Source organism: Cottoperca gobio, unplaced genomic scaffold (assembly GCF_900634415.1).
Source record: "Cottoperca gobio unplaced genomic scaffold, fCotGob3.1 fCotGob3_176arrow_ctg1, whole genome shotgun sequence".
Lineage (NCBI taxonomy): Eukaryota > Metazoa > Chordata > Actinopteri > Perciformes > Bovichtidae > Cottoperca > Cottoperca gobio.
Window position 1 is genome coordinate 43,796 of NW_021166824.1, and position 13,303 is coordinate 57,098.

General features: G+C 44.7%; 1 protein-coding gene across 1 annotated transcript; it reads left to right on the forward strand.

Moving 5' to 3' along the window:
• Positions 1–4,145: 4,145 nt before the first annotated feature.
• LOC115004748 (docking protein 2-like) lies at positions 4,146–9,165 on the forward strand (the record flags this gene model as incomplete). The annotated part of the gene is made up of 3 exons (XM_029426419.1): positions 4,146–4,441; positions 4,984–5,118; positions 9,052–9,165. Coding segments are annotated over exons 1-3 (309 nt in total), but the record flags the coding sequence as incomplete, so codon positions are not given.
• Positions 9,166–13,303: the final 4,138 nt, after the last annotated feature.

Below are 13,303 nucleotides of genomic sequence, written 5' to 3' on the forward strand. Positions count from 1 at the left end.
AAAGACGTATAAAGACATAGTAATGACGTAGTTAACACGTAGTAAAGATGTATAAAGACGTATAAAGACGTAGTAAAGACATATAGACGTAGTAAAGACGTATACAGACATAGTTAACACGTAGTAAAGACGTAGTTAACACGTAGTAAAGACATATAAAGACGTAGTAAAGACGTATAAAGATGTATAAAGACATAGTAATGACGTAGTTAACACGTAGTAAAGATGTATAAAGACGTATAAAGAAATAGTAAAGACATATAAAGACGTAGTAAAGATGTATAAAGACGTATAAAGACATAGTAAAGACATATAAAGACGTAGTAAAGACATATAAAGACGTAGTAAAGATGTATAAAGACGTGGGAAAGACGTAGTAAAGACGTAGTTAACACGTAGTAAAGATGTATAAAGACGTAGTAAAGACGTATAAAGACGTAGTAAAGACGTATAAAGACGTAGTAAACACATAGTAAAGACGTAGTAAAGACATATAAAGACGTAGTAAAGACATATAAAGACGTATAAAGACGTAGTTGACACGTAGTAAAGATGTATAAAGACGTATAAAGAAATAGTAAAGACATATAAAGACGTAGTAAAGATGTATAAAGACGTATAAAGACATAGTAAAGACATATAAAGACGTAGTAAAGACATATAAAGACGTAGTAAAGATGTATAAAGACGTGGGAAAGACGTAGTAAAGACGTAGTAAAGACGTATAAAGACGTAGTAAAGACGTAGTTAACACGTAGTAAAGATGTATAAAGACGTAGTAAAGACGTATAAAGACGTAGTAAAGACGTATAAAGACGTAGTAAACACGTAGTTAACACGTAGTTAACACATAGTAAAGACGTAGTAAAGACATATAAAGACGTAGTAAAGACATATAAAGACGTATAAAGACGTAGTTGACACGTAGTAAAGATGTATAAAGACGTATAAAGACGTAGTAAAGACAAAGACGTAGTTCACATGTAGTAAAGACGTAGTAAAGACGTATAAAGACGTATAGAGACAAAGTAAAGACGTAGTTAACACGTAGTAAAGATGTATAAAGATGTAGTTAACACGTAGTAAAGACGTATAAAGACGTAGTTGACACATAGTAAAGATGTATAAAGACGTATAAAGACATAGTAAAGACATAAAGACGTAGTTCACATGTAGAAAAGACGTAGTAAAGACGTAGTAAAGACGTAGTAAAGACGTATAAAGACGTAGTAAAGACGTATAAAGACGTAGGAAAGACGTAGTAAAGACATATAAAGACGTAGTAAAGATGTAGTTAACACGTGGTAAAGACGTAGTAAAGACGTAGTTAACATGTAGTAAAGACGTAGATAACACGTAGTAAAGACGTATAAAGACGTAGTAAAGATGTAGTAAAGACATAGTAAAGATGTAGTTAACACATAGTAAAGACGTATAAAGACGTATAAAGACGTAGTTAACACGTAGTAAAAACGTATAAAGATGTATAAAGACGTAGTTAACACGTAGTAAAGACGTATAAAGACGTATAAAGACGTAGTTAATACGTAGTAAAAACGTATAAAGATGTATAAAGACGTAGTTAACATGTAGTGAAGACGTAGTAAAGACGTTGGCACTAAAAGAGGCTGTAGTGATTCTAGTTATTCTAGAGGTTTGAAGGAGATGTATATTTCTAAAACGGTACGTTTCTCTGTAAAACCTGTGGCGCTAACATTAGCACATCATTAATTAGTATTAGCATTTTTAGCTGTATTGTATTGAATGTTAACACGTGCTGCTTTCACTATTTGATGATTGTTACCATGAATAAAGATTTACCCAACTTTACAGGAACACTGTTGCTCCTTAATTTGGCGATCGAGACATGGTGGTTCAATTTTGACGGACACTGTGAGCTGTAGCTTTAACGTCAGCTACCTGTTTTTACACTGATCTGTAGGCTCTGCAGTAAAAACAGTGAATGAAGCAGGTTAAATTCAAATTCAAATGTATTTATATAGCCCAATATCACAAATGACACATTATTCTCAGTGTTTACAGACTGTACATAAGACCCCCTCTGTCCTTAGACCCTCTGTCCTTAGACCCTCTGTCATTAGACCCTTGCATCGCACAGGGAAAAATTTCCTAAAAGAAACCAACAATTAACCCTTTAACACCTAAGCCTAAAAAGCCTCAACATTTTCGCCTGGACTTTTTCTTTATCAGTGGCAACCTGCCACATGAGAGAAAGACACTCCGGGTATGATGCCCCGGATGATGAGTTAGTAACATACATTTATATAAATGCATACAGATAGAGAGGGAGAAGAAGAGAGGGAGGGGAGGAGAAAGGAAGAGAAGGAGAGCAGGGAGGTGTCCCCCGGCAGTCTAAGCCTATAGCAGCATAACTAGGGGCTGATCCAAGGCAAGCCTGAGCCAGCCCTAACTATAAGCTTTATCAAAAAGGAAAGTCTTTAGCCTGCTCTTAAATGTGGAGAGGGTGTCTGCCTCCCGAACACAAACTGGAAGCTGGTTCCACTGGAGAGGAGCTTGATAGCTGAAAAAGCAGAGTTTCTCCTACACGCTGTTCGGCTGTTCGGCTGTTCGGTAACGTTAGCTCAGCTTGTTTCTCTGAGAATTTAAGATCCAGACGTCCGAGGACTAAAATCCTTCATCCGCTTCAAATATAGAGTTAAAAACACCAGGATGTAGAAAGTGTCTTAAAACTGGATAAAAAGTCAGTTTATGAAGCTTCTGGCTACAAACACAACGCTGACGCTGCTCAAAGGGGAAAAGACGCCATGACAGGAGAGAGAGGAAACGTTACCTTCAGGGACATTACACATGTCTCTGTCTCACTACATATACAACACAGGACTGATGACACCATGACAGGAGAGAGAGGAAACGTTACCTTCAGGGACATTACACATTTCTCTGTCTCACTACATATACAACACAGGACTGATGACACCATGACAGGAGAGAGAGGAAACGTTACCTTCAGGAACATTACACACTTCTCTGTCTCACTACATATACAACACAGGACTGATGACACCATGACAGGAGAGAGAGGAAACGTTACCTTCAGGAACATTACACATGTCTCTGTCTCACTACATATACAACACAGGACTGATGACACCATGACAGGAGAGAGAGAGGAAACGTTACCTTCAGGAACATTACACACTTCTCTGTCTCACTACATATACAACACAGGACTGATGACACCACGACAGGAGAGAGTGGAAACGTTACCTTCAGGAACATTACACATGTCTCTGTCTCACTACATATACAACACAGGACTGATGACACCATGACAGGAGAGAGAGGAAACGCAACGTTACCTTCAGGAACATCACACATGTCTCTGTCTCACTACATATACAACACAGGACTGATGACACCATGACAGGAGAGAGAGGAAACGTTACCTTCAGGAACATTACACATGTCTCTGTCTCACTACATATACAACACAGGACTGATGACACCATGACAGGAGAGAGAGGAAACGTTACCTTCAGGGACATTACACATGTCTCTGTCTCACTACATATACAACACAGGACTGATGACACCATGACAGGAGAGAGAGGAAACGTTACCTTCAGGGACATTACACATGTCTCTGTCTCACTACATATACAACACAGGACTGATGACACCATGACAGGAGAGAGAGAGGAAACGTTACCTTCAGGAACATTACACACTTCTCTGTCTCACTACATATACAACACAGGACTGATGACACCACGACAGGAGAGAGTGGAAACGTTACCTTCAGGAACATTACACACAGGGAGAGTTATTAAATCCATTTCTGTGGAATAACTCCTACATTTATAACTTAAAATGCCGTATGACAATAAAATGGTTGTTGGTTTTTTCAGTTTAGGAGAACGAGCCTCACTGTCAGAAACAGACGGACTGAGATGAACATAAATTCACTGGAGCTGGGGGAGGTGGGGGGGTCACAGAGGAGCAGGTGGTGAGATGAAACAAAGTAGAAGAATAAAAAGAAGGTAAAGAAACCGCAGAGCAGACGGGAAGGTTAACATGGATACAAGTGTGAGTGTGACACGAGGAGGAAGGGAGGAACTTACACACACTTCTGCTTTACATGTTGCAACAGAGCCGAGCAGGAAGCAGAGACACAACGTCTCTGCTTCACACGCCACAGGGAGGACAGACGGGTGCGAGAAGAGAACGAGGTGAAGAGGAGCCAGAGCAACAGACAGGAGGAGGGGGGACAGAAGAAGAGGGAGAGGTGTGAGACTTCAAGGTAGAAGAAGAAGAAGAAAGTTAGAAACGAGGAGGTGAAGAGACGGAGGAAAGACGAGGGAGGAGAGGAAAGTGGAGCACAAAGAGGAGAAGTGACACGATGGAGGAGGACATCAGGAAACAGGGGATGCTGTACCTGCAGCAGCAGAGGTTTGGAAAGGTAACACAGTATAATAATAATATTAATAACTAACAGCCAATCACCTCTTGTTTAAATACTTTTATTTCAAAATAAAAGCTTGGAAGTTTAATGCAATACTGCAGAAAGAATTCACTCGTGTTATTAATATTATAATATTGTATTTGTTGAACATGCTATGTTTAGTTTGATATTTCAATGCAGCATTTTTGTGTTATACGAACAAAAGAGTGAAAATGAAAAAGAATAAAAACGTGCAAAATTAATAAAAATAAATAAATTATGGCGACGGCTGTCGTGTCTAGAACACTTAACTTGGAAAACGTTTCCAAACTTTAACCGTCTGTCGCTAATCGAAGGATCCATCGAGACAAACTCAAACAGCGACGTCACTGAGGCCGGTTCTGTAGCGCGAGTCATCAGTACGATTCTAAATTATTCTAAAAGAGAGGCTGAAGATGTGAGGAGAAGAGTTGAGTTATCTGGAAACAACGTACGAGCAGCATTAACTGTGTGTGTGTGTGTGTGTGTGTGTGTGTGTGTGTGTGTGTGTGTGTGTGTAGAAATGGAAGCGTGTGTGGTGTGTCTTGTTCAGAGAAAGTTCCTGTTCGATCTCCAGACTGGAGTTCTTTGAGTGTAAAGATGGAGGAGCAGAGAAGAGCGACAAAAATCTACGCAAACAGCAAGAACACAAGAAGGTGCTGCTCGCTTTAAGGCATTATTATTTATTTATTTATTTATTTATTATTATTCATCCATCCATCCATCGTCTACCGCTTATCCGGGGTCAGGTCGCGGGGGCAGCAGCTCCAGTAAGGAACCCCAAACTTCCCTTCTCCGGGGCACATCCGCCAGCTCCAACTGGGGGGTCCCGAGATGTTCCCTGGCCAGTGAGGAGATATAATCTCTCCACGGAGTCCTGGGTCTTCCCCGGGGTCTCTCCCCAGCTGGACGTGCCTGGAAGACCTCCCTAGGGAGGCGGCCAGGTGGCATCCTTACTAGATGCCCGAACCACCTCAACTGGCTCCTTTCAACGTAAAGGAGCAGCGGCTCTACTCCGAGTCTCTCCTGATGGCTGAGCTTCTCACCCTATCTCTAAGGGAGACGCCACCCGTCTGAGAAAACCCATTTCGGCCGCTTGTATCCGTGATCTCGTTCTTTGGGTCATGACCCAGCCTTCATGACCATAGGTGAGGGTAGGAACGAAGATCGCCTGGAAGATCGAGAGCTTTGTCTTCTGGCTCAGCTCTCTTTTCGTCACAACGGTGCGGTAAAACGAATGTAATACCGCCCCTGCTGCTCCGATTCTCCGGCCAATCTCTCGCTCCATTGTCCCCTCACTTGCGAACAAGACCCCGAGGTACTTGAAGTCCTTCACTTGGGGTAAGGGCTCATTCCCTACCCGGAGTAGGCAATCCACCGGTTTCCTGCTGAGAGCCATGGCCTCAGATTTTGAGGTGCTGATCCTCATCCCAACCGCTTCACACTCGGCTGCGAACCGATCCAGTGACTGTTGAAGGTCACAGACCGATGATGCCATCAGGACCACATCATCTGCAAAGAGCAGCGATGAGATCCTCAGGCCACCGAACTGCAACCCCTCTCCTCCACAACTACGCCTCGATATCCTGTCCATGAAAATCACGAACAGGATTGGTGATAAAGCGCAGCCTTGGCGGAGGCCAACATTCACTGGGAACGAGTCCGACTTACTGCCGAGTATCCGGACACAACTCTCGCTTTGGGCGTACGGGGATTGGATGGCCCTCAGAAGTAACCCCCTCACCCCATACTCCCGCAGCACCTCCCACAGTATCACCCGGGGGACCTGGTCATACGCCTTCTCCAGATCCACAAAACACATGTAGACCGGATGGGCGTACTCCCAGGCCCCCTCCAGGATCCTTGTGAGAGTGAAGAGTTGGTCCAGTTGTTCCACGACCAGGACGGAATCCGCATTGTTCCTCTTCAATCAGAGGTTCGACTATCGGCCGAACCCTCCTTTCCAGCACCTTGGAGTAGACTTTACCGGGGAGGCTGAGAAGTGTGATACCCCTGTACTCTCCCCACACACTCTCTGATCCCCCTTTTTGAATAGGGGAACCACCACCCCGGTGTGCCACCCCCTAGACACTGTACCAGACTGCCACACAATGTTGACAAGGCGTGTCAACCAAGACAGCCACTCAACACCCAAAGCCTTCAGTATTTCTGAACGGATCTCATCAACCCCTGCGGCTTTGCCACTGTGGAGTTGTTTGACTACCTCAGTGACTTCCAACAGGGAAATTGACGATGGTGCCCCATTAGCTTCCAGCTCTGCCTCTACTATAGAGGGCTTGTTAGTCGGATTCAGGAGTTCCTCAAAGTGCTCCTTCCACCACCCGATAACCTTCTCAGTCGAAGTCAGCAGGGTCCCACCCTTGCTGTACACAGCTTGGATGGTTCCCCTGCTTCCCCCTCCTGAGAAAATCCTTCTCCATAGCTTCTCCGACTTCTCTCACACCCGTTGCTTTGCCTCTGCCATGGCAGAGGCTGACGCCCTTCGAGTCCGTTAGTACCCTGCAACTGTCTCCAGAGTCCTCCCGGATAACATATCCAGGAAGGACTCCTTCTTCAGTCGAACGGCTTCCCTGACCACCACGGTGTTCGAGGGTTACCACCCCTTGAGGCACCTAAGACCTTGAGACCACAGCTCCTCACTGCAGCTTCAGTAATAGAGGTTTTGAACATCGCCCACTCAGGTTTAATGCCCCCAACCTCCACTGGGATGTCTGAAAAGCTCCGCAGGAGGTGTGAGTTGAAGATCTCCCGGACAGGGTCTTCCTCCAGACGTTCCCAGTTCACCCGCACTACCCGTTTGGGCTTACCAGGTCCGTCCAGAGTCTTCCCCCAACCCTTGATCCAACTCACCACCAGATGGTGATCAGTTGACAGCTCCGCCCCTCTCTTCACCCGAGTGTCCAAAACATGCGGCCTCAGATCAGATGATATGATCACGAAATCGATCATTGACCTTTGGCCTAGGGTGCTCTGGTACCACGTGCACTTATGAGCATCCTTATGTTCGAACATGGTGTTTGTTATGGCCATTCCATGACTAGCACAGAAGTTCAACAACAAACGACCGTTCAGGTTTAGATCAGGTAGGCCGTTCCTCCCAATCACGCCTCTCCAGGTGTCTTCATCGTTTCCCGCGCGTTAAAGTCTCCCAGCAAGACTACGGAGTCCCCTACTGGAGCCCCCTGCAGGGCTCCATTCAGGGTCTCAAAGAAAGCCGAATACTCCGAACTCCGAGCGTAGGGAGGCGACCCTCTCGTTCACTGGGGTGAACTCCAACGTAATGGCGCTCAGCCGGGAGCTTGTGAGTATCCCCACACCCCCCAACTGGTGGGCCCACAGGATGGATGGATGGGAGGCACCACGTAGCTTCTTCGGGCTGCTCCGTGGCAAACCCGGCCACCAGGCGCTCGCTGTCGGGCCCTCCCTCTGGGCCTGGCTCCAGACGGGGGGCCCCGGGCTTCCTCTGGGCAGGGTCTCTCCTTCTCTTTCCCTTTTTTTCATGAACCATTCTTAGTCTGGCCCCTCGTCTGAGACCAATTTGCCTTGGGAGACCCTACCAGGAGCACTAGGCTCCAGACAACACAGCTCTCAGGTTCATAGGGACACACAAACCTCTCCACCACGGTAAGGTGATGGTTCCTGGAGAGGTATTTATTATTATTATTAATTAATTAATTTATGTTATTTGATGCATTACAGTACCCTTCAAGATCCCCCATCTTCCCTGAACACAAACACACACACACACACACACACACACACACACACACACACACACACACACTCCTCTCACACACCAGACACGCACACACTCTTCTCACACACCTTCTCTACATCAGACATCAGCTGTGAAACAAACAAACCCTCCTGTCACTAGTTGTGATCGTCCTGCAGACGGTGAAGCTGAATGCAGGATTATGGGATGTTTGTGAACACGAGCTGCACAGGGCTGTGTGGAGCCGAAGACACACAAACACACTTCGCAAACACACTTCACAAACACACTTCACAAACACACTTCACGAACACACTTCACGAACACTTCACGAACACACTTCACGAACACACTTCACAACACACTTCACAAACACACTTCACAAACACACACACTTCACAAACACACTTCACAAACACACACACTTCACGAACACACTTCACGAACACTTCACGAACACACTTCACGAACACACTTCACAAACACACTTCACAAACACACTTCACAAACACACACACTTCACAAACACACTTCACAAACACACACACTTCACGAACACACTTCGCGAACACACTTCACGAACACACTTCACAAACACACTTCACAAACACACTTCATAAACACACTTCATGAACACACTTCACAAACACACTTCACGAACACACTTCACAAACACACTTCATAAAAACACTTCACGAACACACTTCACAAACACACTTCACAAACACACTTCATAAACACACGCAGCGGATGTGACGTGATTCACAGCTAAATGGAACCATGATGTCTTCATGGTGTTGTTCTGTTACCGTAGCGATGACTCACCTAGGTGACAACAGTCCGTGTGTCCCAGGTGATCCGTCTGGCCGACTGTATCCGGGTGTCCGAGGTGGAGATGGATGGATGTCCCCGAGAGACGGGACCCTTCCTGGTCGAGACTCTTGAGAACTGCGGTGCTGCGTGTGAAGTAACTGGATCAGTGTTTCTGTAGAAAACGGCAAAAACTCAGCTGGTATATATACCAGCTATGGTATACATATATGTATATATACATGTATACATGTATATATACATATATGTTATATGACATATTGTTATACATGTATAATAATACTATATGTCTATATACATGTTAATCATGTATATATACATTCTTATATATACATGTATACATATATGTATCTTTATCATTATATATACATATAGTAATTACATGTATACAGTATATATACATATATGTATATCTACTGTTACAAAAATTAAAAAAAAAATGTATATATACATGATTACATGTATAGTCAATGTTTTAATGATACAGAGAATATCAGAGCGAACAGGGATAGGGACTCTAGGGAGAGGATCGAGGCAGAGCGGGTCCTCTGAGACAGAGAGGGTCTGAGACAGAGAGGTCTGAGACAGAGAGGTCTGGGACGCAGCATAGAGATGTCTGAGGACAGAGAGGGTCTGAGGACACAGGGGGTCTGAGGACAGAGAGGGTCTGAGGATAGAGAAGGTCTGAGGACAGAGAGGGTCTGAGGACACAGGGGGTCTGAGGACAGAGAGGGTCTGAGGACAGAGAGGGTCTGAGGACAGAGAGGGTCTGAGGACAGAGAGGGTCTGAGGACAGAGAGGGTCTGAGGACAGAGAGGGTCTGAGGTAGAATGGCTGAGGACAGAGAGGGTTGAGACAGGGGGTCTGAGGACAGAGAGGTCTGAGACGAGAGGGTCTGAGATAGAGAGTCTGAGGACGAGAGGTCTGAGCACAGGGGGTCTGGGACAGAGAGGTTCTGAGGACAAGAGGGTCTGCGAAGAGGGGGGTCTGAGGACAGAGAGGGTCTGAGGACAGAGAGGGTCTGAGGACAGAGAGGGTCTGAGGACAGAGAAGGTCTGAGGACACAGGGGGTCTGAGGACAGAGAAGGTCTGAGGACAGAGAGGGTCTGAGGATAGAGAAGGTCTGAGGACAGAGAGGGTCTGAGGATAGAGAAGGTCTGAGGACAGAGAGGGTCTGAGGACAGAGAAGGTCTGAGGACAGAGAGGGTTGAGACAGAGAGGGTGCAGGAACAGAGAGGGTCTGAGGAAGAGAGCGAGGCGAGAGGGTCTGAGGATAGAGAAGGTCTGAGGACAGAGAGGGTCTGAGGACAGAGAGGGTCTGAGGACACAGGGGGTCTGAGGACAGAGAGGGTCTGAGGACACAGGGGGTCTGAGGACAGGGGCTAGGAGCGGAAGGTCTGAGTACAGAGAGGTCTGAGGACACAGGGTCTGAGGACAGAGAGGGTCTGAGGATAGAGAGGGTCTGAGGACAGAGAGGGTCTGAGGACAGAACTGGAGCATACATTGAACAAAGCTTTGACATTATTGAGGCTGAAACATTATTAGCGCTCCTGATGCGTACTCTGTCGCGCTGCTAGCTTAAAGAGAGACTCGAAAACCCAACAAACAGCGGAGAACATCCTGAACCAGCTGCACAAGTTCCACCGTGTGACCTGCTCACATGTCCGCGGCAGTCGTTTAGGAGAAACATTATAAAACCTGCAGCACGGTCTGACGCTGAAGCCTGAATGTGCTGCAGGTTGAGTATCTTTAGTTTTCTGTGAAGCTGCCTGAATCAATCTCTTAGTTTCCCTTTGATTCGAAGCCTTATTGTTATTTATGATATGTTTATATATATGTGCATTATTGTTAGTCAGGCAGCCCAACGCCGAAGCCTCCGCGGCTAAATTTAGCAGCGCGGGGAAGAAAGACGAGTCGGAAAGAGGAAGTGAGGTTGTGACAGGAAGTCGTGGCGGTTTCATGTCATATTAAGAGTTTTAAAGATGTCAAAGTGCTGAAGGAGCTTTTGGGTACTTTATTAGAGAAGGAGGAAGTATCCATGAATATTAAACTGCTGGAGGATTATTCATGTGTTCATCACTTATATTCTGCTGCAGATCGTAACCTCTAATTATATGTCAATGTTTATTTATATTATGTATTAATAATCTTAATGTGTAAAGTAACTAAAGCTGTGAGATAAATGTAGTTGAGGTATAAAGTAAAAGTACCTCATAATTGTACTTAAGTACGTATATAACTTCATGATAAATTTAGTTACTTTGCAAATTCAGATTATTAAAACAAATTGTGTGAACAATTTAGGAACCGAGTTCTGACGTTCAGTACGTTCTGGGGACCTCTTCATCATGACATGAACTTTGAACTTTGACCTCTAACTCATATATCTGCTGTGCAAAGGATTGTGGGTCAAAATACTGGATGCAGTTCAACATCCTGGTATTTTTGGCTTCTACATTTGACATACTGTCGTATTGGGACAGACAGACAGACAGGTACCTGTCTCTCTGCCGCTGTACAGTGAGTTGTCCTCCATCCCTTCTTTTCTTCTTCCTCCTCCTCCACTCTATTGCTCTCTGCAGGCTGTCCTCTCTTCACACCGTGCTCCGTCCAGCTCATCTACACACACACACACACACACACCACACACACACAACACGCACACACACACACACACACATTAATATTAACAATAATCACACATATTTTAGATCGACACCTGCAAGAAAAATCATGTTTTCTTCATGCTCTAGTCAATATTTATCTTCAACACTCGTCTTCTTCAGACGAGAGGAAAACATGAGAACATCGAGAGGGTGTGTGTGTAACTGTGTGTAGATGTAAACTCTCCACAGCTACATTACATAACGCCTCATGTACATATTAAACACTTGTATATAAACTGTGTTGATGTGAGTCATGAAGTGGGGAAGCTTCATGATATCTGTTAGTTACATGTTGCGTTTGAGACCTCTGTTCACCTGTAATTTGTACAACATTTATGACCCCTGGTTTCACCTGTAGTGTGGTACACATGTAAGACTCTGTTCACCTGATAGTGTGTACAACATTATGACCCTGTTCACCGTAGTGGGTACACATTATGACCCTGTTTTCACCCTGAGTGTGTACAACATTTAGACTCTGTTCACACTGTAGTGTGTAACAACATGTTATGACGCTGTTCACCTGTAGTGTGTACAACATGTATGAACCTGTTCACCTGTAGTGTGTACAACATGTATGACTCTGTTCACCTTAGTGTGTACAACATTTTGACCCTGTTCACCCTTGTAGTGTGTAACAACATGTAATACCCTGTTCACCTGTAGTGTTGTCAACATGTATGACTCTTTTCACCTGTAGTGGGTACACATGTATACCTCTGTTCACCTGTTAGTGTGTAACAACAGGTATTACCCCGTTCACCTGTAGTGTGTACAACATGTATGACTCTGTTCACCTGTAGTGTGTACAACATGTATGACCCTGTTCACCTGTAGTGTGGTACAACATGTATGACTCTGTTCACCTGTAGTGTGTACAACATGTATGACTCTGTTCACCTGTAGTGTGTACAACATGTATGACCCTGTTCACCTGTAGTGTGTACAACATGTATGACTCTGTTCACCTGTAGTGTGTACAACATGTATGACCCTGTTCACCTGTAGTGTGTACACATGTATGACTCTGTTCACCTCTAGTGTGTACAACATGTATGACTCTGTTCACCTGTAGTGGTGTACAACATGTATGACTCTGTTCACCTGTAGTGGTGTACAACATGTATGACTCTGTTCACCTGTAGTGTGTACAACATGTATGACCTGTTCACCTGTAGTGTGTACAACATGTATGACTCTGTTCACCTGTAGTGTGTACAACATGTATGACTCGTTCACCTGTAGTGTGTACAACATGTATGCTCTGTTCACCTGTAGTGTGTACAACATGTATGACTGTTCACCTGTAGTGTACAACATGTATGACTCTGTTCACCTGTAGTGTGTACAACATGTGATTTAAAGGTGAAAACATCAAATTAAGTGAATCTGTGAGTCAGCAGCTGCAGAGACTCTAAGCTACACTATGCTATGCTAGTTACCTTACGATGTTGGTGGATTAAGTGGAAGTTTCCACTTAAGGAACAGACTGAGCAAACACGTATTTCTGTATTTTGACTTTGTATGGCAGTGTGATGTTCCTGCCCTCTGATTGGCTGTCTGGGTACTTCCTGTCACACGGAGACAGAAAGAGGAAGTTGTGACCGT